At 39.6% G+C, this 26,739-nt stretch overlaps 1 protein-coding gene across 1 annotated transcript in view; it reads right to left on the reverse strand.

The window, feature by feature from the left end:
- SPICE1 (spindle and centriole associated protein 1) overlaps window positions 1-26,739 on the reverse strand; it is a 110,126-nt gene that overhangs the window by 74,929 nt on the left and 8,458 nt on the right. Inside the window, exon 4 of the mRNA XM_053705817.1 lies at window positions 21,804-21,938. Within this exon, the coding sequence (XP_053561792.1) occupies window positions 21,804-21,938 (135 nt within the window). The remainder of the gene's footprint in view (window positions 1-21,803; window positions 21,939-26,739) is intronic.

Genomic DNA, 26,739 nt, shown 5'->3' on the forward strand with positions numbered 1-26,739 from the left:
GAAGGTTAGTGATATTTTAGATGGTGTTTAATTCATCATTTATAATGAAGATGCGCTATAACTTACTTTTTAATATACAAGTGAAATATTCCACAGCACCGTCCGTATGCATATAAAGATTTAATAAAACTATCCACAGGCACATACAAGAAACACAAGCAACAAGGATCTTATCCCTTAATCATTCTAATAGGCCTCATGTGAAAAACACTCATTTTAAAGCCTGCGTATTAACCTGTTGGTTACCTTAATCCCATTTCACTTATATACTCTATCACCATCTAGTGGTCATAAAAAATATGGACCTGATAACCATACATTAAAACAAAAGTAAGCATATGTTAAAACAGTCCTTATACAGACAAGTTGCAACACTAGTAACTTATTTTACTTTAGCAAGAATCTAAAATGTAACAATTTTATTGAGAATTACAAAAACTAGTTTTATACAGAAACAACCACCATCACTGGAATACATTGAAATCTATCTCTCTATTAAAGTGAATGTAAGTTTTGATGCACAAGTGTCCGGCTTTTAAAAATTTGATTAAAAACAGGGGCACTTTAATTCATCAAAATTTACATTTCACTTGTTATGAAAAAATACCTTTTAATCTTGACAGCCGCTCCAGCTTCCTCCGGTCGTCACAAGCCATTTCTGACGTCAGAAATGATGGATGGGTCATCCTCCAATTACAGCTTCCCCCCCCCGGGGGAATCAGTGTCTGATTCAACGCCGTGATTGGAGGAAGCCTGATTCCACATTTTAGACCCAGGAAGAGGCTTTGCGATGGGCGGAGGAAGCTGGATAAGTATTTTTTCACAACATGAGTAAAATGTAAATTTTGATGAATTAAAGTACCCCTGTTTTTAATCTAATTTTTAAAAACCGGGCACTTTTGCATCAAAATTTACATTCAATTTAAGCCCCTTAGGGGTTAAAGCTTCAAGTTTGTGTATCCAGAAAGATTCCTTTTGTTTCAGAATTATTTCCCTATTGCCACCTCTCCTCAATTTCCCTACACTATCAATAATTTGCCATCTAATGTGGCTAATACCATGACGCTTCTAAAAAAAAATGACTGGATACAGGGGCCTCACTGTTCTTGCACCTAATGTTTGACTTATGCTGACTCATTCTATCACAAACCTTTCTGGTCGTCTCTCCTATGTAAAATCTGGAACATGGGCATTTAATAAGATATACTACATATGATGAGTCACAAGTGTAGTGGTTTTTAACCCCTTAACGACCGACGACGTATGCCATCCGTCCTCAAAAAAAAAAAGCACTTAACGACCGAGGACGTATGGCATACGTCGTCGGTTTAACAGAGCACTGGAAGCGATCGAAATCGCTTCCAGCTGCTCTAACAGTATTGCAGGCTTGCCTTGAGGTCTAGGCATCCTGCAATACTGTTCCCGAGTGTCAGGACCGGATTGATCACTCTCCCACGAGTGATCACTTCCGGTTTCGCTCCACGTGGAGCCCGGCAGTGTTTCAGAGCATCGGAAGCGATCGGACACGCTTCCGATGCTCTGCTTGTGTGCTAAGTGCCTCGGTGGGTCGAGGCACTTAGTTAGTTATAAATAAAAGTAAAAAATAATAAAATAAAAAAAACGTATATAAAAAAAAAAAGCCCTAAATAGCCCCCCCCCCCTCCCCCTTCACTAGGCATCCAAGATGGCGATGCCCAGTGCATCATGGGGCTTCTGGGGGTGTCCCTAGCCTGCATCATCATAGGGGCAAGCTAGGGTCACCCAATCTGAGCCTCCCACCAAAAAAAAAAATAATAATAATAAAATACCCCATTTGTCTGATCATGTCAATATTTGTAAATATTGACACTGATCAGTGTGGATCTCCCTCCCTCTCCTCACTTGCGATTTTGAGAGACCTGTTTTTTTGCAGAGAGAGATTTAATTCTTTTATTTGTTAAAAAAATATAGAACCAAAGGCTCTTTTCAGAGCCATTAACCCCTAGCTTGCCAGTGATCACTATAAATCACTGGCATTAGCATAGCTGCACTTTTTTTTGCTGTCTGTGCATTTTTTTAGGGGTTAATTTTTGTTGTTGTAATTTTTTAAAAATCCAGAGGCTCTTTTCAGAACCATTTAGTTAATTTAATTTTCAGAGCCATTAACCCCTAGCTTGCCAGTGATCGCTATAAATCACTGGCAGTAGCATAGCTTTACTTTTTTGCTGTCTGTGCATTTTTTTAGGGGTTAATTTTGTTGTTGTAATTTTTTAAAAATCCAGAGGCTCTTTTCAGAACCATTTAGTTAATTTAAATTAATTTTCAGAGCCATTAACCCCTAGCTTGCCAGTGATCACTATAAATCACTGGCAGTAGCATAGTTGTACTTTTTTGCTGTCTGTGCATTTTTTTAGGGGTTAATTTTGTTGTAATTTTTTAAAAATCCAGAGGTTCTTTTCAGAACCATTTAGTTAATTTAATTTTCAGAGCCATTAACCCCTAGCTTGCCAGTGATCGCTATAAATCACTGGCAGTAGCATAGCAGTACTTTTTTGCTAGTTTATTTAGTTAATTAATTTAGTTAATTAATTTAATTTAAAAAAATTTAGTACATTTTTTCTGTGACAGATACAAAAATGTCACAGAAAATATATAGTGCTGAGGAGGCGTATGCCATCCTTGCGTCAGAGTCAGATGCCTCTATGTCTGACTCAGACCCCAATTTTGACCCTGCCATATGCTCAGATACATCACTAGATGCAGTCTCAACTGATAGTGATGTATCTGTGGCTGCTAGACCCCCTACCAGCCCCCCTGCTAGCCCCCCTGCCAGAAGGAGGCGTGTTGCTGCCATTGCTGCTGAAGAGTGGGTAACACCTCATCTCCAGAGGCCAGATATCCCACCCTTCACAGCAAATGCTGGCATAAATATAGATGTGGCAGGTTTTAGCCCCCAGCAGTTTCTGGAAGTGTTACTAATTTATATGCCCATCAGTTCCGTGCTGCAAAGCCTGGAATATATTTGGCAAAGCAGCAATGGGCCCCCATCAATGTGCCAGAATTCAAAAAATTCTGGGCATTGACCATGCTGATGGGCATCATAAAGAAACCCTCCATTCGCTCCTACTGGAGTACTAGCCCCATCTGCTCTACCCCCATTTTCTCCCAGATTATGTCGAGGAAGAGGTATGAAATGATTCTGCATTTCATGCACTTCAGCGACAACAGCCTGTGCCCCCCTAGGGAGCATCCCCAATTTGACAGGCTGTATAAAATCCGCCCCCTGATAACCCACTTTTCTGCCAGGTTTGCAGAGGCTTATACACCTGGAAGGAATATATGCATTGATGAATCCCTAATGAAGTATAAGGGAAGGCTGGGATTCAAGCAGTTTATTCCTTCCAAGCGCTCCAGATATGGGGTAAAGGTGTATAAGCTCTGTGACAGCGAGAATGGGTATACTCAGGCCTTCTGGGTGTATGAGGGAAAGGATAGCCAACTTGACCCTCCAGGTTGCCCAGAACATATGGGAACCACTGGCAAGATTGTCTGGGACCTGATATTACCCCTAATGAACAAAGGGTATCACTTGTACTTAGACAATTTTTATACAAGTGTCCTTTTGTTCAAGCTACTGTATTGCTTTGATACAGTAGCTTGCGGTACAATTAAAAAGAACCGCGCAGGTTTCCCAGGACAGCTTGTACGCACCCGGCTACGAAGGGGGGAGACCTCGGCTCTGTGCCAAGAGGAGCTGTTGGCACTGAAGTACAGAGACAAGAAGGATGTATACCTTCTTACCACCATCCACACAGAGAGGACGGTGGCGGTTTCTGTACGTGGCAGAGCTGAGATCATAAGGAAGCCAGTGTGCATCAAGTCTTATAACCGGCATATGGGTGGGGTTGATCTGGCTGATCAGCTGCTGCAGCCCTACCTAATTATGCGGAAGACAAGGGCCTGGTACAAAAAGGTTGCAATTTACCTAATGCAGATTGCAACCCACAACGCTTTTTTGTTGTTCAAAAAAGCAAACCCCAGAGTTAAAAAGACTTTTTTACAGTTTCAGCTCCAGATTATTACGGGGATTTTGTACCATGATGCACCTGCTCCCCGGGCAGTGATGGGAGAGAGCAGAGTTGGGGCTACCCATTTTATTTTTAAAATCCCCCCTACTGCCGCAAAGCAGAAACCACAAAAAAAATGCAGAGTCTGTACCAAGAGGGGGAAGAGAAGGGACACCATATATCACTGTCCTGATTGCCCTGGACAGCCTGCACTCTGCATTGGGGACTGCTTCAAGCGGTACCATACAATGGTCAATTTTTAAAAAAATAAATACATTTGCTGTTATATATATATATATATATATATTTTTTTTGGTTATGTTTACAGTTAGATGTTTTTTTGTTTTTTTTTACTTTTACTGTGCCAGATTTTTACATTTCACAAACCTATGCATGGGGGATATAGGTGTTCTCAGGGTGCCTTGCAAAAAACAACCTGAAGTATGTTTTTGTAATAACTTACAACAGTCTCTCCTAAATCATAGTCAAAAAGCAATGTGTCTGTAAAAATGAAAATTGAAAAATTACCACCATACACTTTCTCCAATTTTTTGGGCTAAAACGGTTGCTTCAAAGGCATCAAAGCACACCATATACAATACCTTGGGGTGTCAACATTAAAAAAATATACACTTTGAATGCAATAAATAAAAGTGGGGTATGCGATAGGCCCCAAACTAAAGATAGGCCTATCAGAAGAAATAGATAGTATTCAAGAAAAAGTACCAGCGCTCAGTTGTTCCGCAGACAAATAGGTCAATGTATGGGTAAAGGTAGCAATAAAATGTTGTTAAATTACCACACTAGTTTAAGAAATGTATATAGGTCTGGGATGTGTATGTTCCCTGTGTAATCTTAATAAGCTCTTAATAAACTTATATGGTGTAGGTATTGAGCTGCATGAATGTATACGATTCAGTGTACCCCTGACACTGATGAAAAATTATTATGTACAAGAGAAATGTCGAAAGATATTCAGCGCTACAAATACTCAGAATATGTAAATATATATAAGGTTCTATCAAAAAGAAATGAAATGTCTCTCGGTTAAAGTAGACAAATGTCCTTAGTTTTACAAAAAAAGTTCAGGTGATGAATAAGAACAAGTAAGGTGAATATTATACGTTCAAGATGTATTTTTGTCAACAAAACTTAACGATAACAGTAACGCTGGTACTAGGAGACCAGTGGTGTGCCCTTACCAGAGGGTACCTCAATCATATGAGGTAATGTCTGAGTGTCTGGTTGGTGTCTCTCCGGTATGTCTTGGCAATCTGTATGAGGTAAGCAATGGCGTGTAAGTATATATTTATACACCTTAGGCAGGTGTTACTGGAGGCACTATTTAACGCAGCCTATTACTGGGTATGTTTGGTCCTCACACACTATAAGTGTATCCAACTACCAGGGAAGCTTACCAGCTCTTGTTTGGGACACAGAGGACACTACGTGAAGTGACTTTACTACCAGGACATACCCAATTAGCTTATCAACAGACACCTGCCTCCAGTAACACCTGCCTAAGGTGTATAAATATATACTTACACGCCATTGCTTACCTCATACAGATTGAGGTTAATAAATGTGAGTGCATTTCCTACACCTGTTTTGTATGTAATAAATCTTTTTATTTATACAGTATCACGCTATGTACTCTTTTTCTTTCTTTGCCATATTTCATCCTACACGGTGAGAGCCAAGATCCAGATCGCACTACCATACTGCGGAGAGATACCAAGTCAGCAATACCGGAGACCAGGAGACTCCAAGGTTGAAAGTACCATACACAAGCCTGGCATGAAATAAAAGAAACAAAAGATAAGAACATCTTCCAACACAGGAAAGACTGCCAAGACACACCAGAGAGACACCAACCAGACACTCAGACATTACCTCATATGATTGAGGTACCCTCTGGTAAGGGCACACCACTGGTCTCCTAGTACCAGCGTTACTGTTATCGTTAAGTTTTGTTGACAAAAATACATCTTGAACGTATAATATTCACCTTACTTGTTCTTATTCATCACCTGAACTTTTTTTGTAAAACTAAGGACATTTGTCTACTTTAACCGAGAGACATTTCATTTCTTTTTGATAGAACCTTATATATATTTACATATTCTGAGTATTTGTAGCGCTGAATATCTTTCGACATTTCTCTTGTACATAACTATCAGAAGAAATACTCTCATTTTTAATAACTAAAATCATGTAACATAACCTTCCCAAAATCCTGGCAAACCTATGCATGGGGGGCATAGGTGTACTCAGGGTGCCTTGCAGAAAACAACCTGAAGTATTCTTTTGCAATAACTTACAACAGTCTCTCCTAAATCATAGTCAAAAAGCAATGTGTGTGTAAAAATGAAAATTGAAAAATTACCACCATACACTTTCTCCAATTTTTTGGGCTAAAACGGTTGCATCAAAGTCATCAAACCACTCCATATACAATACCTTGGGGTGTCAACTTTTTAAATATAATCACATTTATGGAAAACAAATAAATTGGGGTATGTTAAAAGACCCCCAAAAAAGACGATAGGCAAAAAAATATGTTAAATGTGAAAAAAAAATCACAAACACGTGTCAGACATTTGGCATTGCACCGCCCAAACAAGCCACCAAACCTATGCATAGGTGGTATCACTGAACTCAGGAGATGTTGGTGACCACATATTGGTGTCTTCTTTGGAAGTAACACATAACAGGAGCTGTGAATCCATGTCTAAAGTACAATGTATGTGAAAAATAACACAAAGAAATGAATGCCCAATAGTTTGACAAAGACTGGTGGTTGAATTAGTGTATGGAAAGTGTTAAAATACCTGCATTTGAAATACCCTAGGATGTCTACTTTTCAAAAATAAATGGTTTTATGGGGGTAAATTACATTGGCCGGCTTCAGAAATGTCTTAAATAGAACATGGGTGCATGGGATGTGAAAATGGGAAGTGTAAAAAATGGAATGCGCTACCTAAAAATAAGGCCTTCTAGCCCCCAGAGAACCCAACACACCTATACATGGGTGGTATCACTGTACTCAGGAGATGTTGTTGAACACATATTGAGGTGTTTTTTGGCAGTAGCACATAACAGGAACTGAGAATCCATGCCTAAAGTACAATGTGTGTGAAAAATAACACAAAAGGGGGGCGGAGCTAGCCGCCAAAGCTACAGGTCGCAATATTCAGGAGCTCCTGACCTAATCTCTGTAAAATGTCATTTTACTCTATATATTTATACTGCTCTACTAATGCCTAAGGGCAAAACTACAGCAAAAGCCCTGAGATGTGTGGATAAAGAATTGGAGGTCGCCTTTATAATATTGAGCTGAGGATCAGTGGAGAGGCTCCCTGCCGCATGGTGACCCGCCATTGTGAGGGGAGGAGTGTGCTGCTGCCCGACATGGAGACACAAGTCCTGTATACCAGCATCAAAGCTTTGCTGGAGGAGCACGGGAGAAAGATCTGCGACAGACTCGACGCTTTCGTAAGCAGAATCCAAGCGGCGCGAGAATGTCTAGCGCTACCACTGCTGAGGAACATGGTGCAGTACTGGAGCAACTGGACAACGCGGCCCTTACAAGGCCCCGGCCGGAGACTCCGTTGCTGACACCGGCGAGAGCGGACCACAGAATGGGACTCTGCTACCCCTTTGCTACCTCCAGAGACATGTACGTACCCTGCTGGGACCGCTATCAATATTTCTGGGGACTCCTGTCTGAGAGCCATTGCCCTCCTGAGGTTGTTCAGATGGTCCGGTCCCACCTGAACAGGGATGGTTTTGCTCGTATGCAAGTGGGGTGAGCTGTCTCTGTATACAGCACCTATGCGTGGTGGAGCAATATTGTCGACACTGTGAGAGATAATGTTGTTGCAAGCTACTTACCCAGAGGCTTCCTTTACACTGCGGATTACCATCCAAAGTATTTATGAAGGCATATTGCCAGATCCCCAATCGAGGACTGCCTCCTGCTTTTATGCACCCACTCCCAATCTTACAATATGCTAAAGCCGGGGCACCGTATGTCTGGCATATATACTTTCTACTTTCTGTATGAAGCCCTTAGACTGCTCTCATGTTGACCTCCCGGCTACAGATGGCAGGACAAGGAAATACATCCCAAATAATTACGCTCATACTTTATAATGGCGGCCTTTAGGCCTGAGACTTTACCTAAAGACTCTGTTGAAGGAGTAGGACTTGGGGAACATGTATACAAATTACGATGAGGACATATAGTATATAACTTTCTATTTTTCCCAGTTTCATCACCTCTTAGAGAGGTGTTATTTGTTCTGTAGACACAGCTATCTATTCAGAACCAGTTGCCATCTTTCTCCTGTTAAGTGTAGTCAGTCCACGGGTCATCATTACTTCTGGGATATTAACTCCTCCCCAACAGGAAGTGCAAGAGGATCACCCAAGCAGAGCTGCTATATAGCTCCTCCCCTCTACGTCACACCCAGTCATTCTCTTGCACCCAACTAATAGATAGGATGTGTGAGAGGACTGTGGTGATTATACTTAGTTTTTATATCTTCAATCAAAAGTTTGTTATTTTAAAACAGCACCGGAGTGTGTTGTTCCTTCTCAGGTAGAATTTGAAGAAGAATCTACCTGAGTTTTTGGATGATTTTAGCCGGCGTAGCTAAAATTCATTTTGCTGTTCTCGGCCATTCTGAGGAGTGAGGTAAACTTCAGATCAGGGGACAGCGGGCAGGTTCACCTGCAAAGAGGTGGTATGTTGCAGTATATTATTTTCTGAGGAATGGAATTGACTAGAAAATACTGCCAATACCGATATAATGTAAGTTCAGCCTTAAATGCAGCAGTAGCAACTGGTATCAGGCTGTTTATGTATATATGTGTACACTTCAGTATTCTGGGGAATGGCACTTCTCTGGGTAATACTATATGCATATAATTTTTAGCCTAACTTGCAGTGGGAACGTCTAGCAACAGGCTGTTTAATGACATTTCATGTTATTTGATTTTAAACGTTTTTGCTGGCATGCTAAATTGTTTAATTATCTGAGGTACTGGGTGAAAAATTGTTTTTGGGCACTGTTTTTCCACTTGGCTGTCGTTTATTTTAATTTAAGACAGTTTACTGAACTTCCCTCACTGCTGTGAGTGAGGGGGAGGGGCCTATTTTGGCGCTTTTGCTACGCATCAAAAATTCAGTCAAAAGTGTTTTTCTCTTCCTGCATGATCCGGATCGTCTCTACAGAGCTCAAGGGTCTTCAAAAATTATTTTGAGGGAGGTAATCACTCACAGCAGACCTGTGAGATTGTGCTTTGACTGTGATAAAAAACGTTTATATTTGTACATTTTTTCTGCTATTAAGGGTTAGTTATCCATTGCTAATGGGGGCAATCCTTTGCTAAATTTATGCCTTTACCGGGAAAAATCTGATTGTTATAATTTTTCCGGTTCCTTATTATTAAACTGTCATAATTTTTTTCTGTGCTTCTTAAAGGCACAGTGCGTTTTCCATATTACTTGTAATTTGAGTGAAAAGTATTTCCAAGCTTGCTAGTTTAATTGCTAGTTTGTTAAACATGTCTGACTCAGAGGAATATCTCTGTGCTATATGTGCAAAAGCCAAGGTGGAGCCCAATAGAAATTTATGTACTAATTGCATTGATGCTACTTTGAATAAGAGTCATTCTGTACAAATTGAACATCATTCACCAAACAACGAGGGGGAAGTTATGCCGACTAACTTGCCTCACGTGTCAGTACCTGCATCTCCCGCTCGGGAGGTGCGTGATATTGTAACGCCGAGTACTTCAGGGCTGCCATTACAAATCACACTACAGGACATGGCTAATGTTATGACTGAAGTTTTGTCTAAATTACCAGAACTTAGAGGTAAGCGAGATCACTCTGGGGTGAGAACAGAGTGCGCTGATAATATTAGGGCCATGTCAGATACTGCGTCACAATTTGCAGAACATGAGGACGGAGAGCTTCATTCTGCGGGTGACGGATCTGATCCAAATAAACTGGATTCAGACATTTCAAATTTTAAGTTTAAGCTGGAAAACCTCCGTGTATTACTAGGGGAGGTCTTAGCGGCTCTGAATGATTGTAACACAGTTGCAATACCAGAGAAAATGTGTAGGTTGGATAAATATTTTGCGGTACCGTCGAGTACTGACGTTTTTCCAATACCTAAGAGACTTACTGAAATTGTTACTAAGGAGTGGGATAGACCCGGTGTGCCTTTCTCACCCCCTCCTATATTCAGAAAGATGTTTCCAATAGACGCCACCACACGGGACTTATGGCAAACGGTCCCTAAGGTGGAGGGAGCAGTTTCTACTTTAGCTAAGCGTACCACTATCCCGGTGGAGGATAGCTGCGCCTTTTCAGATCCAATGGATAAAAAGTTAGAGGGTTACCTTAAGAAAATGTTTGTTCAACAAGGTTTTATATTGCAACCCCTTGCATGCATTGCGCCTGTCACGGCTGCAGCAGCATTTTGGTTTGAGTCTCTGGAAGAGACCCTTGAATCAGCTCCATTAGATGAGATTACACACAAGCTTAAAACCCTTAAGCTAGCTAATTCATTTATTTCTGATGCCGTAGTACACTTAACTAAACTTACGGCTAAGAATTCCGGATTCGCCATTCAGGCACGCAGAGCGCTGTGGCTAAAATCCTGGTCAGCTGATGTTACTTCTAAATCTAAATTACTTAACATACCTTTCAAAGGGCAGACCTTATTCGGGCCCGGTTTGAAGGAAATTATCGCTGACATTACAGGAGGTAAAGGCCATGCCCTGCCTCAAGACAGAGCCAAACCTAGGGCTAGACAGTCTAATTTTCGTGCCTTTGGTAACTTCAAGGCAGGAGCAGCATCAACTTCCTCTGCACCAAAACAGGAAGGAGCTGTTGCTCGATACAGACAAGGCTGGAAACCTAACCAGTCCTGGAACAAGGGCAAGCAGGCCAGAAAACCTGCTGCTGCCCCTAAGACAGCATGAAGTGAGGGCCCCCGATCCGGGAACGGATCTAGTGGGGGGCAGACTCTCTCTCTTCGCCCAGGCTTGGGCAAGAGATGTCCAGGATCCCTGGGCGTTAGAGATCATTTCTCAGGGATATCTTCTGGACTTCAAAGCCTCTCCCCCAAAACGGAGATTTCATCTTTCAAGGTTGTCAACAAACCAGATGAAGAAAGAGGCGTTTCTACGCTGTGTACAAGATCTTTTACTAATGGGAGTGATCCATCCGGTTCCGCGGTCGGAACACGGACAAGGGTTTTACTCAAATCTGTTTGTGGTTCCCAAGAAAGAAGGAACCTTCAGACCAATCTTGGATTTAAAGATCCTAAACAAATTCCTAAGAGTTCCATCGTTCAAAATGGAAACTATTCGGACAATCTTACCCATGATCCAAAAGGGTCAGTACATGACCACAGTGGATTTAAAGGATGCCTACCTTCATATACCGATTCACAAAGATCATTACCGGTATCTAAGGTTTGCCTTCCTAGACAGGCATTACCAGTTTGTAGCTCTTCCATTCGGGTTGGCTACGGCTCCAAGAATCTTCACAAAGGTTCTGGGCTCTCTTCTGGCGGTGCTAAGACCGCGAGGAATTTCGGTGGCTCCGTACCTAGACGACATTCTGATACAAGCGTCAAGCTTTCAAACTGCCAGGTCTCATACAGAGTTAGTACTGGCATTTCTAAGGTCGCATGGGTGGAAGGTGAACGTAGAGAAGAGTTCTCTCTTACCACTCACAAGGGTTCCCTTCTTGGGGACTCTTATAGATTCTGTAGAAATGAAGATTTACCTGACAGAAGACAGGTTAACAAAGCTTCAAAATGCTTGCCGTGTCCTTCATTCCATTCAACACCCGTCAGTGGCTCAATGCATGGAAGTAATCGGCTTAATGGTAGCGGAAATGGACATAGTACCCTTTGCACGCCTACATCTCAGACCGCTGCAATTGTGCATGCTAAGTCAGTGGAATGGGGATTACTCAGATTTGTCCCCTACTCTGAATCTGGATCAAGAGACCAGAAATTCCCTTCTATGGTGGCTTTCTCGGCCACATCTGTCCAGGGGGATGCCATTCAGCAGACCAGATTGGACAATTGTAACAACAGACGCCAGCCTACTAGGTTGGGGCGCTGTCTGGAATTCCCTGAAGGCTCAGGGATCATGGACTCAGGAGGAGAGTCTCCTTCCAATAAACATTCTGGAATTGAGAGCAGTTCTCAATGCCCTTCTGGCTTGGCCTCAGTTAACAACTCGGGGGTTCATCAGGTTTCAGTCAGACAACATCACGACTGTAGCTTACATCGTCCATCAAGGAGGGACAAGAAGCTCCCTAGCGATGATGGAAGTATCAAAGATAATTCGCTGGGCAGAGTCTCACTCTTGCCACCTGTCAGCGATCCACATTCCTGGAGTGGAAAACTGGGAGGCGGATTTCCTAAGTCGTCAGACTTTTCATCCGGGGGAGTGGGAACTTCATCCGGAGATCTTTGCCCAAATACTTCGACTTTGGGGCAAACCAGAGATAGATCTCATGGCGTCTCGCCAGAACGCCAAGCTTCCTTGTTACGGGTCCAGGTCCAGGGACCCGGGAGCAGTCCTGGTAGATGCTTTGACAGCACCTTGGACCTTCGGGATGGCCTATGTGTTTCCACCCTTCCCGATGCTTCCTCGATTGATTGCCAGGATCAAACAGGAGAGAGCATCGGTGATTCTGATAGCGCCTGCGTGGCCACGCAGGACCTGGTATGCAGATCTAGTGGACATGTCATCCTGTCCACCTTGGTCTCTGCCTCTGAGACAGGACCTTCTAATTCAGGGTCCTTTCAAACATCAAAATCTAATTTCTCTGAAGCTGACTGCTTGGAAATTGAACGCTTGATTTTATCAAAGCGTGGTTTTTCGGAGTCAGTTATTGATACCTTAATACAGGCTAGGAAGCCTGTTACCAGAAAGATTTACCATAAAATATGGAGTAAATACTTACATTGGTGCGAATCCAAGAGTTACTCATGGAGTAAGGTTAGGATTCCTAGGATATTGTCTTTTCTACAAGAAGGTTTAGAAAAGGGTTTATCTGCTAGTTCCTTAAAGGGACAGATCTCAGCTCTGTCCATTCTTTTACACAAGCGTCTGTCAGAAGTTCCAGACGTTCAGGCTTTTTGCCAGGATTAAGCCTGTGTTTAAAACTGTTGCTCCACCATGGAGCTTAAATTTAGTTCTTAACGTTTTACAGGGTGTTCCGTTTGAACCCCTTCATTCCATTGATATCAAGCTGTTATCTTGGAAAGTTCTGTTTTTAATGGCTATTTCCTCGGCTCGTAGAGTCTCTGAGTTATCAGCCTTACATTGTGATTCTCCGTATCTGATTTTTCATTCAGATAAGGTAGTTCTGCGTACTAAACCTGGGTTCTTACCTAAGGTTGTCACTAACAAGAATATCTTTCAAGAGATTGTTGTACCATCATTGTGTCCTAATCCTTCTTCAAAGAAGGAACGACTTCTGCACAATCTAGATGTAGTCCGTGCCCTGAAATTTTATTTACAGGCAACTAAAGATTTTCGCCAAACTTCTTCCCTGTTTGTCGTTTATTCTGGACAGAGGAGAGGTCAAAAAGCTTCTGCTACCTCTCTCTCTTTTTGGCTTCGTAGCATAATACGTTTAGCCTATGAGACTGCTGGACAGCAGCCTCCTGAAAGAATTACAGCTCATTCTACTAGAGCTGTGGCTTCCACTTGGGCCTTTAAGAACGAGGCCTCTGTTGAACAGATTTGCAAGGCTGCAACTTGGACTTCTCTTCATACTTTTTCCAAATTTTACAAATTTGACACTTTTGCTTCTTCGGAGGCTGTTTTTGGGAGAAAGGTTCTTCAGGCAGTGGTCCCTTCCGTATAAAGATCCTGCCTGTCCCTCCCGTCATCCGTGTACTTTAGCTTTGGTATTGGTATCCCAGAAGTAATGATGACCCGTGGACTGACTACACTTAACAGGAGAAAACATAATTTATGCTTACCTGATAAATTCATTTCTCCTGTAGTGTAGTCAGTCCACGGCCCGCCCTGTTTTTTATGGCAGGTCTAAATTTTTAAATTATACTCCAGTCACCACTGCACCCTATAGTTTCTCCTTTCTCGTTTGGTTCTCGGTCGAATGACTGGGTGTGACGTAGAGGGGAGGAGCTATATAGCAGCTCTGCTTGGGTGATCCTCTTGCACTTCCTGTTGGGGAGGAGTTAATATCCCAGAAGTAATGATGACCCGTGGACTGACTACACTACAGGAGAAAGGAATTTATCAGGTAAGCATAAATTATGTTTTTATTATTGTGTGACGCTTTTCCAGGACGGCACCTACTTCTTGCTTTTACCTTAAACAGTTAAGCATATGTACATAGCTATATAATGTTAATACATCATAGCTGTCTGTTAAGATTACTGGATAGCTCCATATTTTCCAGGCACTATGGATTCATTGGAGGGTCTAACTATTTGTCTGTTACTGGGTGGCAATGGCTAACCGCTATATTACTCTGCTAATGACGCAGGTCCTGGTCTTAGACATTAGAATACAGGAGAGGAAATAAAAATATATTGCAGAGCACACGAGTGTAACTTCCCCACAGCTCCATAGGTTTTAGCACTAAACCCCACTGAATGGTTGAAAGAGAAATACTCGCAGGCGTATATTTGTTTCCCATGTATATGTACTATAACACGCTCACACATCTGATAGAGAGATAGTAGTGGGGGTCACCCGATGCAATCCAATTAATTTGTACCAAAACATGAGGAGCTATCTGTTGCAGCAGCATTTAAGCTTTCTCCTCAGTCTGCGCGACTGACCCCCTTTGCTTTATATAGTATGTCTAGGGCTAGTGGAGATCTAATGTTAATTGTGTAACTGCTTAATTGCCTAACAATGTGTGTTATCTCAATCTCTGTTATTTGTTCTTGTCTAGAGGCGTAATAATGGCTGTATGAATGTTCTTTACCCATGGAGCAGCATGAAACTTTTATATTTTGTTAAAGATGATCGTCATGAATATGATGAAACCTTGATGATATGTTTAGTTCCTAAGAGATCACTAATTAACAAACTTCCTCCTAATACTTTAGTTGACCTACGGATTTGAGAAATATGTGCATCTTAATGTAATGTGTGTGAACTCTTCTACTGTTTCCCTAGATATTTATATGTTGCCATCCATTTTGAACTCTAACTCACTCTTTTAGAGAAAAAGTTTTCCCCCTTGCCTTCTCTGACCCTTAGCATAATGCATCGCAGCTTTATTTAGTGTGGTAATGTCTCAGTAATTTTTATTTTTTTTTCTCTCTACACCGCCCCCCCCCCCTCATTTACAAATATGTTTGTATATTCTAAGCTATTGGCAAATATAGGCCCAAAAGTGGTCTATAGAGCGCAAAACCCCTCAGTTAAAATGGTGGGTATTTGAGGGTCCAAAAGTGGCCTGAGCAATCCTAGAGGGGACAAAAATAGAGGGTAGCGGAGAGGTTACTCCCTAACTGATCTATTACACCTAGAGACGGGTATGCTGGTCATTATGCATGTATTCTTTTCATTGAGTAACCTGTTTGTTGTATATTTTATTACCCTCAATAAAAAATATATTTTTTTTTTTTTTTTTTTTTAATAACACAAAAAAATGACTACCCAAAAGTTTGACAAAGACTGGTGGTTAAATAAGTTCATGGAAAGTGTGAAAATACCAGCATTTCAAATACCCTAGGGGGTCTACTTCTCAAAAATATATGGTTTTATGGGGGTAAATTTCATTGACCAGCTTCAGAAATGTCCCAAATAGGACATGGGTGCATGATGACCGATGTGAAAATTCCAAGTTGAAAAACTGGAATGCGCTTCCTAAAAATAAGGCCTTCTAGCCCCCAGAGAACCCAACACACCTATACATAGGTGGTATCACTGTACTTGGGAGATGTTGTTGAACACATATTGAGGTGTTTTTTGGCAGTAACACATAACAGGAACTGAGAATCCATGCCTAAAGTACAATGTGTGTGAAAAATAACACAAAAAAATGACTACCCAAAAGTTTGACAAAGACTGGTGGTTAAATAAGTTCATGGAAAGTGTTAAAATACCAGCATTTGAAATACCCTAGGGTGTCTACTTTTCAAAAATATATGGTTTGATGGGGGTACATTCCATTGGCCAGCTTCAGAAATGTCCCAAATAGGACATGGGTGCATGATGACCGATGTGAAAATTCCAAGTTGAAAAACTGGAATGCGCTCTCTAAAAATAAGAGCTTTTAGCCCCCCGAGAACCCGACACACCTATACATGGGTGGTATCACTGTACCCAGGAGATGCTGCTGAAGACATATTAGGGTGTTATTTGGCAGTAACCCTTAATATTATCAGTAAATGTATTCTTAAATTGCTATTTTGTCAAAAAATCAAATTTTTTTTTCCCCCCCCCAAACTTTGGCATAGATTGGTGGTAAAATGGTTGCATGAAAAAAAGTCAAAATACCCCAAGTTTAATACCTTAGGTTGTCTTCTTTTTAAAAATATATACATTTGAAGGGTTATTCAGGGATTCCTGACAGATATTGGTGTTACAATGTAACTATCGCCAATTTTGAAAAAACATGGTTTTGAAATAGCAAAGTGCTACTTGTACTTATTGCCCTATAACTTGCAAAAAAAGCAAAGAACATGTAAACATTGGGTATTTATAAACTCAGGACAAAATTTAGAAACTATTTAGCATTGGTATTTTATGGTGGTTGTAGATGTGTAAGAGATTTTGGGGCTCAAAGTTTTTTTCATTTTTTCCTCATATTTTATATTTTTTTTTATAGTAAATTATAAGATATGATGAAAATAATCATATCTTTAGAAAGTCCATTTAATGGCGAGAAAAACAGTATATAATATGTGTGGGTACAGTAAATGAGTAAGAGGAAAATTACAGTTAAACACAAACATCGCAGAAATGCAAAAATAGCCTTGGTCCCAGATGGTCAACAAATTGAAAAGTGGTCTGGTCACTAAGGGGTTAATTTTAAACTTTTTCCCCATTTGTGGATGTTAAAATTCTGCCCCTTTAATCACAGCACTACAGCTAGCACATCCCAAACATGGATAAGTATTAGTGTTTTTAGACGTAATATATCCCTGTTCTTTATGAACCCCTATATCATTTCTTACTATGGGGTCATTCAAATTAGGGACTCTCCTATATGCCATCATTGGGGGATTTTGGAAGGCTTCAATCTGGGAATTACATGATTTTAACCCCTTAGTGACCACAGCACTTTTCCATTTTCTGTCCGTTTGTGACCAAGGCTATTTTTACATTTCTGCAGTGTTTGCGTTTAGCTGTAATTTTCCTCTTACTCATTTACTGTACCCACACATATTATATACCCTTTTTCTCGCCATTAAATGGACTTTCTAAAGATACCATTATTTTCATCATATCTTATAATTTACTATAATTTTTATTTAGAAAATATGATGAAAAAAAATGGAAAACACACACTTTTTCTAACTTTGACCCCCAAAATCTGTTACACATCTACAACCACCAAAAAACACCCACGCTACATTTTGTCCTGAGTTTAGAAATACCCAATGTTTACACGTTCTTTGCAAGTTATAGGGCAATAAATACAAGTAGCACTTTGCTATTTCCAAACCACTTTTTTTTTTAAAATTAGAGATAGTTACATTGGAACACTGATATCTTTCAGGAATCCCTGAAAATCCCTTGACATGTATATATATTTTTTTTTTTTTAGAAGACAACCCATAGTATTGATCTAGGCCCATTTTGGTAAATTTAATGCCACCATTTCACCGACAAATGCGATCAAATAAAAAAAATGTGTTCACTTTTTCACAAACTTTAGGTTTCTCACTGAAATTATTTACAAATAGCTTGTGCAATTATGGCACAAATGGTTGTAAATGCTTCTCTGGGATCCCCTTTGTTCAGAAATAGCAGACATATATGGCTTTGGCGATGATTTTTGGTAATTAGAAGGCCACTAAATGCCACTGTGCACCACACGTGTATTATGCCCAGCAGTGAAGGGGTTAATTAGGTAGCATGTAGGGAGCTTGTAGCGTTAATTTTAGCTTTAGTGTAGTAGACAACCCCAAGTATTGATCTAGGCCCATTTTGGTATATTTCATGCCACCATTTCACCGCCAAAGGCGATCAAAAAAAATAAAAAATAATAATAATAAAAAAAAAAGTTAAATTTTTCACAATATTAGGTTTCTCGCTGAAATTATTTACAAACAGCTTGTGCAATTATGGCACAAATGGTTGTAAATGCTTGTCTGGGATCCCCTTTGTTCAAAAATAGACATATATGGCTTTGGCGTTGCTTTTTGTAATTAGAAGGCCGCTAAATGCCGCTGCGCACCACACGTGTATTATGCCCAGCAGTGAAGGGGATAATTAGGTAGTTTGCAGGGAGCTTGCAGGGTTAATTTTAGCCTTAGTGTAGAGATCAGCCTCCCACCTGTGTCATCCCACCCCCTGATCCCTCCCAAACAGCTCTCTTCCCTCCCCCACAATTGTGCCCGCCATCTTAAGTACTGGCAGAAAGTCTAAAGTACTAAAATAAAAGGTTTTTGGGTTGTTGTTTTTTTGTGTGTTTAAAAAAACAAACAAAAAAAAAAAAAAAAAAAAAAACACACACACACCATTCTGCTGCGTAGGATCCCCCCTTAGCCCCCAACATCAACAGCTCTCTAATCCTCCCCCTTAACCTTATTGTGCTCCATCTTGGGTACTGGCAGCTGTCTGCCAGTACCCAGTTTGAGATAAAATAAGTTTTTTTTAAAAACTAATGAAATATTTTCTGTAGTGTAGCTGCCCCCCATCAATATCCAACCCCCCCACCCAGATCTCTTAGCTAATAATTCCCACTCTCCCCAGTCCTTTCTCCCAGTAACAAAGTGAACAGTAACTGAAATGTGCCATAGTGTAGTGTTGGGTCCCACTTGCTCCCACCCCTATGCACACCCGCCGCCCCAGTGCGCGCCCCCACCCCCCTGACTCCTTCCTCCCATTGATGGCCGCCCACCCACCTCCTTACATTGGCTCCCACCCATCAACGATCAATGGCCGATGCAGAGAGGGCCACAGAGTGGCTCTCTCTGCATCAGATGGCTAAAATATGTTATGCAGGATGCCTCAATATCGAGGCATCACTGCAATAACATGAAAGCGGCTGGAAGCTATCAGGATCGCTTCAAAACACCAACGACGTACAGGGTACATCCTTGGTCGTTAAGGACTTTTTTTTTAGGACATACCCTGTATGTTGTTGGTCCTTAAGGGGATAATATATTCCAATGTCTATTGATAATTGTGTTAATTTCCTGACTATAAGGATTATATTGGGTTACACATCAATCTTTCAGTTATATCCATTCTCTTCCTTTTTGTTTTTACTATTATTTTCTGGATCTCATCCTCTATCAATTTGTCAGGATTAACCTCTATCTTTAATTTTTTTGGCCATTTCCTGTAGCCTAAAGTGCTTCAAAGAATCCTCATATTCACTATTGTTTACTTTTTATTATAGCTATGAAATTCAAATTCCCTCGTGCTCCGCCGCCCACTTCAAAAGTACATTTTTTTGTGAGCCAACGCTTTGAATTGTTGTCCAATCAGCGCTCTAGTTACAACAAAAGTGCCATATGGGGAGAGCACAACAATTCAAACCGTTAGCTCACAGAAAAATTGATTTTTGGAGTAGGCGGTGGAGCGTGGGGAATTTAAATTTATATCTATATAAAAGCAAGTTATAGCACATGTTTATTGCAACTGATTCTGTTACTTGTATTATCTAATTTGCTTTGTCCTCTTGGTATTCTTTGTTGAATAGTATTCTTAGGTAGGCTCAGAAGCAGCAATGCACTACTGGGAGCTAGCTGCTGACTGATGGTTGCACATAAATGCCTTTTGCCGTTGGCTCACCCAAAGTGTTCAGCTAGCTCCCAGTAGTGTATTGCTTCCCCTTTAACAAAAAATACCTAAAGAATTAAGCACATTTGATACGAGAAGTACATTGGAAAGTTGTTTAAAATTGTATGCTCTGCCTGAATCATGTTTAATTTCCCTTTAAACAAAGCTTTAAGCAAACAACAGTTAAATAATAAAATAGTTGCCCTTTATGTCTCTTTACAATTAACACAATTTAATAAACTGCTACATGATCATTACGTAAATGTGTGTGTATATCATGAGCGTGCAATGAGAGCCCACGAGTAGAATTTGTGAACAAAAAGTGAGTGCATAAATCATGAGCGTGCAATGAGAGCCCACGAGTAGAATTTGTGAACAAAAAGTGAGTGCATAAATCATGAGCGTGCAATGAGAGCCCACAAGTAGAATTTGTGAACAAAAAGTGAGTGCATAAATCATGAGCGTGCAATGAGAGCCCACGAGTAGAATTTGTGAACAAAAAGTGAGTGCATAAATCATGAGCGTGCAATGAGAGCCCACGAGTAGAATTTGTGAACAAAAAGTGAATGCATAAATCCTGAGCATGCAATGAGAGCCCACGAGTAGAATTTGTGACAAAACATAAGCTAGAGCACAAATCCTGGGCGTGCAATGAGAGCCCACAAGTAGAGTTTGAACAAAACGTAAGCAGGAGCTAGACATGTTTAAAGGATATGAGGGTCAGTGAGAAGATAAAGGAAAAAAAATCAAGGAAAATAAAGAGAACAAGGTAACTGTTGTGCTGGGACAAGTGAAAAAATTGCATTTTTTTTTTATTATGTGTTGTATCTAAAATAGAACATTTTATAGATTTATTTATTTTAAAAGATATTTCTGCATCTATGTTCTTCTTATCAGACACTGAGCAATCAGTCCTAAAAGGCAGGTTGTAAACAAAATTAAAATAAATTTACCTTATCAAATGTGAGATATAAATTTTCAGATCATAATAAATTCATGAAGACTATTCTTAAAGGGACAGTAAAGTAAAAAAAAAAAATCTTTCATGATTTAAATAGGGCATGTAATTTTAAACAACTTTCCAATTTACTTTTATTACCAATTTTGCTTTGTTCTCTTGGTATTCTTAATTGAAAGCCAAATCTAGGAGGTTCATATGCTAATTTCTTAGACCTTGAAGACTGCCTCTAATCTGAAAGCATTGACAGTTTTTCACCACTAGAGGGCGTTAGTTCATGTGTTTCATATAGATAACATTAAGCTCAGGCACGTGAAGCTCCTAGGAGTCAGCACTGATTGGCTAAAAAAGCAAGTCTGACAAAAGAACTGAAATAAGGGGGCAGTTTGCAGAGGCTTAGATACAAGGTAATCACAGAAGCAAGACGCATTTACAATTTTTTTGTTGGAATAAAATGAATTACTAAGCAAGGCCAGGGGACACCTTCACCCCTTGAAAAGCCTATTAAATGTTTATATTGATTTATTTGCTGTGGCCAATTAGGGACAGATCAAAATATCTAGAAAAAAAAAGTTCATGCACATATTAGCCAATCCCTGAGCAGCACATAAAAGTGTCAGGGTTCCGCATTTCATGGAATGCACTCCAGTATCTCTGGGGGGAGTAGAAAGCTACAGTTTTCAGTGTTAAATTGCAGTGAAAGCAGACAAAATAAATAATTAACTTTATCTAAATGATGCAAAATGAAACACTTTATGGTGAATGATATTTTGAATGTAATATCCTTTCCCATCATGCAATCCTACCTCCTTCATAAGGAGAACACGCTTCCTTTGCACAGGGTCAGGTGTTTGACGGTTTTCTTGCTTATTTTTCATATTCTGGAGTTCCCAATGAGCCAGCCACTGATTTTTTGATTTGTGGATTTCATGTCGATACATCTGGAAAATCAGAACACAGTAATTATAGATCTCATAAAAATTTTGGTTGTTAAATGTTAAACCACTATACTGTGATGTGATTGGGCAGAGTTGTGCGCATATCTATTTGCAGGAATGTAAAGCTTAGGAGCAGGACCATTTTTGGTTCAGAGCCTAGTCTATGCTTGCTTGTTGGGGTCTAAATGTAGTCACCAATCAAACAAGTCCTATCCATGGTGCTGAACCTAAAATAGGCTGGCTACTAAGCTTTACGTTCCTGCTTTTTAAATAAAGATAGCAAGAGAACAAAGAAACATTAATAGGAGTAAATTAGAAAGTTGCTTAATATTGCATGCTCTATAGGAATCATGAAAAACAAATTGGGTTAATATCCCTTTAAGCTGGGTCATGTGACTAATGCAGCTGATTAGGTCAAAAACAATTTCCTCAAGGGACCAGTAGTGCTCTGAGGCTCCTGAGCAGCACTTTAACTGTGTTAAACCCCTTTGCAGAGGTGAAGCACAAAGCATTGCAGGGTCAGTGTAGTGTTAAAAATATATGCTTTAAAGAATTAGAGTATATCGTTTATTTGTTTTTTTTTTAAAAAAGGACATTAAAATGTATTTTATATATGTACTGAATATATCAGAAATTTCGCACTGCATAGTAAGAGATATGTATAAAAAGGTCATTTTGTTACCAAAATTTATAATGTTTTACAAATAAAGAGCAGTTCAAGAGTTCACCCTTGAGAAGCCTGATGGTATTTATGTTCTGGGCTCCCTAGCGTAGCCAATTAGAGACAAATGCTAATGCGCTTGTATTCTGATATAAGCAACCACTATATATTATGTTGCAGTGGCATAAAAACAGGAAAACACTTAAGCAGGAAGGTGATAGAGAGTATTAAGGCATCCTCTAGAGCAGGGTTCTTCAAACCACGGGTCAGGACCCATTACTGGGTCACAACACCATGTGTACTGGGTCACAACACCATGTGTACTGGGTCGCGACTTGTGTGTGTGGTGTATTGTTTGAGATTGTGTGTGTACTGTGCGTGTGTTGTGTATGAGACTGTGTTGGGTGTGTTGTAAGAGTGTCTGTGGTATGTGTGTTGTATGAGTGTGTGTGGTATGCGTGTAATGTGAAAATGTGTGTGTGTGTTATATGAAAGAGTGTGTTATATGAAAGTGTGTATATGTGTTGTAAGAATGTATGGGGTGAGTGTGTGTTATATGAAAGTGTGCGTGTTATATGAGAGTGTGCGTGGTATGTGTGTTACATAAAAATGTGTGTTGTATGAGAATGTGATTGTGTGTGTGTTGTATGAGAGTGTGTGTGTTATTACGTTTTACAACGCTTTCAAATTTGACTACAATCAGGAATAAAGCATGCACAATATTTTAGTCTCTTTACCAAAAATGGCAGCTATCAAGTTGTTTATTTCTTAAGAAATTTTCAGACCAAGTTTAAAAATTGGGACCCAAAGGTATGTGGTATCATGCTCTGGGTCTTGGGGGGAAACGTTTGAAGAACCCTGTTCTACAGCAGGTGATAAAACAAAGGTACTATTCAAACGAAGGATATTCTGGATTTTCAAGTTAGCCACTAGATAGTCAAAAGGGCTTTAATAAACTTTTGGGAGTGAAACTGTGACCATCCTTTGTACATCATGTGAATAGTTTGGTCAGATAAGCTTATGGGATAGGTTTTAGTTGCACCCCAGTAGCTACTCATTTATTAGTTGTTTCAGTAGTTTAAAAGGGACATAATACTCATATACTAAATCATTTGAATGTGATGCAGTATAACAGTAAAAAGCTGACATGAAAATATCACCTGAGCATCTCTATGTAAAAAGGGAAGATATTTTACCTTACAATTTCCTCAGCTCACCAGAGTAAGTTCTCTGTGAACAGTTATACTTCAACTGCTGTCCGGCTGCAAGTTGAAAAAAAAACAAACAAAAAAACACAATAGCCAATCAGCATTATCAGTGCTGAGGTCATGCTATGCTTTGATCTCATGAGATTTCACTGAGATTTCATAGTAAACTTCCTTAAAGTGAAGGTAAAGTTTTGCGGTTTTGTAACCTGGATTCTATTACTCATCTATTATATACTATGATCGCTTATTTATTTTTTTGGATTTGTATATATATTATTGTATTTTAAACAGTTTATATTCACGTTCTCGGCCGGTCTTAGCTCCTCCCTGCATTGATTTCCTGGTTTTTCACTATATTACGTACAGAGCGGTCCCACCCGCTCTGTACGTACTTCAAAAGCGCGTTCCCGATTGTCTGACAACTTGCGCATGCGCACACTTCGCCGTACATTCGATTTGCGCCTGCGTGACAGAAAACTGGAACGAGCGTTGATCATAACAGAGAGAAAGTGAAGGCAACGCATGCGCAGAGACTCCAGTAATGCGGTGACATAATATGACGGCCGCCTAACGGCCAGTGTTTCAATTGGCTTGTAAAAAAACGTGACCGGGCTTAGAAAAAAATAAATAAAAACGGGTTGTTTTAACAGTGTTAAGAATCGGATAAAGAAACGGTAAAAACAAAATAAATATAGCGATTATAAAAAATTCATGACTTAAAGTTCTATTTAATTGTATAGTATTTACAGGGGATATAATCTAATATATGAAACTTTTCCTTCACTTTAAACTGAATAGAACAATAACATGACTCTGCCTACACATGCCAGATGCCCACTCCCTTGCAAGTCCTGGGACTAACACTCTGATTGGCTGCTTAAAGTCTCTTACATAGAGATGTTAAGGTTATATTTTCTAGTCAGCTTTTTACAGCTATGCTGCATCACTTTAAAGTGCTTTAACATTTTGGTATCTTGTCCCTTTAATAATATTATTAATGGAATTTATTGTTATGATTAATACCATTGATATTATTATGGTAGTAATGGCTGTTACTAACCAATCCATGTATGTTTAGGTGTATTTGGACCACATTATAGGGGAATGCATGTTAAGTCTTAAAGGGACAGCCAAGACCAAAAAAAATCTTTCATGATCAAAATAGGGCATGTAATTTTAAACAACTTTCCAATTTACTTTTATCATCAATTTTGCTTTGTTCTCTTGGTATTCTTAGTTGAAAGCTAAACCTAGAAGGTTCATATGCTAATTTCTTAGACCTTGAAGGCCGCCTCTCATCTGAAAGCATTTTGACAGTTTGTCACCACTAGAGAGCGTTAGTTCATGTGTTTCATATAGATAACATTAATAGAGACACTGAACCCAAATTTTTTCTTTCGTGATTCAGATAGAGCATGATATTTTAAGCAACTTTCTAATTTACTCTTATTATCAAATTTTCTTCATTCTCTTGGTAACTTTATTTGAAATGCAAGAATGTAAGTTTAGATGCCGGACCATTTTCGGTGAACAACCTGAGTTGTTCTTGCTGATTGGTGGATAATTCATCCACCAATAAAAAAAAGTGCTGTCCAGAGTACTGAACCAATAAAAAAAATCTTAGATGCCTTCTTTTTCAAATAAAGATAGCAGGAGAACGAAGAAAAATTGATAATCGTAATAAATTAGAAAATTGCATAAAATTGCATGATCTGACTCACGAAAGAAAAAATTTGGGTTCAGTGTCCCTTTAAGCTCACGCACATGAATTACTGAGGACTGAGCAATGATTGGCTAAAATGCAAGTCTGTCAAATGAACTGAAATAAGGGGGCAGTCTGCAGAGGCTTAGATATAAGGTAATTACAGAGGTAAAACGTGTATTAATATAACTGTGTTGGTTGTGCAAAACTGGGGAATTGGAAATAAAGGGTTTTTTCTATCTTTTTAAACAACAAAAATTCTGGTGTTGACTGTCCCTTTAAGGTTTTCTAAAGAGGGATTGTGCAATATGGGATTTGGATATATCCAATACATTACAACAGTTTGCAATCATACCACCTTAAGCAATTTTGACTCATGCTATACCTCCTTAAATTTACAAGTGTGTGTATCGTGATTTCATTTTGTACCAATCAATTACTGGTGTGGGCTTTAAAAGTCTTAAAGGGACAGTCAACACCAGAATTTTTAATGTTTTAAAAGATAGATAATCCCTTAATTACCAATTCCCCAGTTTTGCATAACCAACACAGTTATAATTATACACGGTTTACCTCTGTAATTACCTTGTATCTAAGCCTCAGCAGACTGTCCCCTTATTTCAGTTCTTTTGACAGACTTGCAGTTTAGCCAATCAGAGCTGTCTCCATGGTAAATTCATGTGCTCAGTTATCTATATGAAACACGTGAACTAATGCCCTCTAGTGATGAAAAACTATGAAAATGCATTTAGAGGCGGCCTTCAAGGTCTAAGAAATTAGCATATGAACCTACTAGGTTTAGCTTTCGACTAAGAATACCAAGAGAACAAAGCAAAATTGGTGATAAAAGTAAATTGGAAAGTTGTTTAAAATTACATGCCCTATTTGAAACATTAAAGTTTATTTTGGACTTGACTGTCCCTTTAACTGTTTGTATGGTGGGTTACATCTATGAGCAAGGCCAAGTTTTTTGCCGAAACTAAATGTGTCTTATCAGTTGTTGAGCTTTGAGGTTTTAAAATGTGATGAAATAAAGATATTTTTAATGTTTTAATGGGAGTTCTGACCTTCACCTACGATAGGAAGAAGGCATTACAGACTATCTGGGGATGGAGAGGAAAAAAGCACAATTTTCAGAGGAATATTGCAACAAAACCAGACAAAATAGAGGATTACTGTATGACATAATTTTGGTTTATTTTCTTGAACTAAACATTTTATAGGTATTTTTCC

Source organism: Bombina bombina, chromosome 3, assembly GCF_027579735.1.
Source record: "Bombina bombina isolate aBomBom1 chromosome 3, aBomBom1.pri, whole genome shotgun sequence".
In the NCBI taxonomy this organism is placed as follows: Eukaryota; Metazoa; Chordata; class Amphibia; order Anura; family Bombinatoridae; genus Bombina; species Bombina bombina.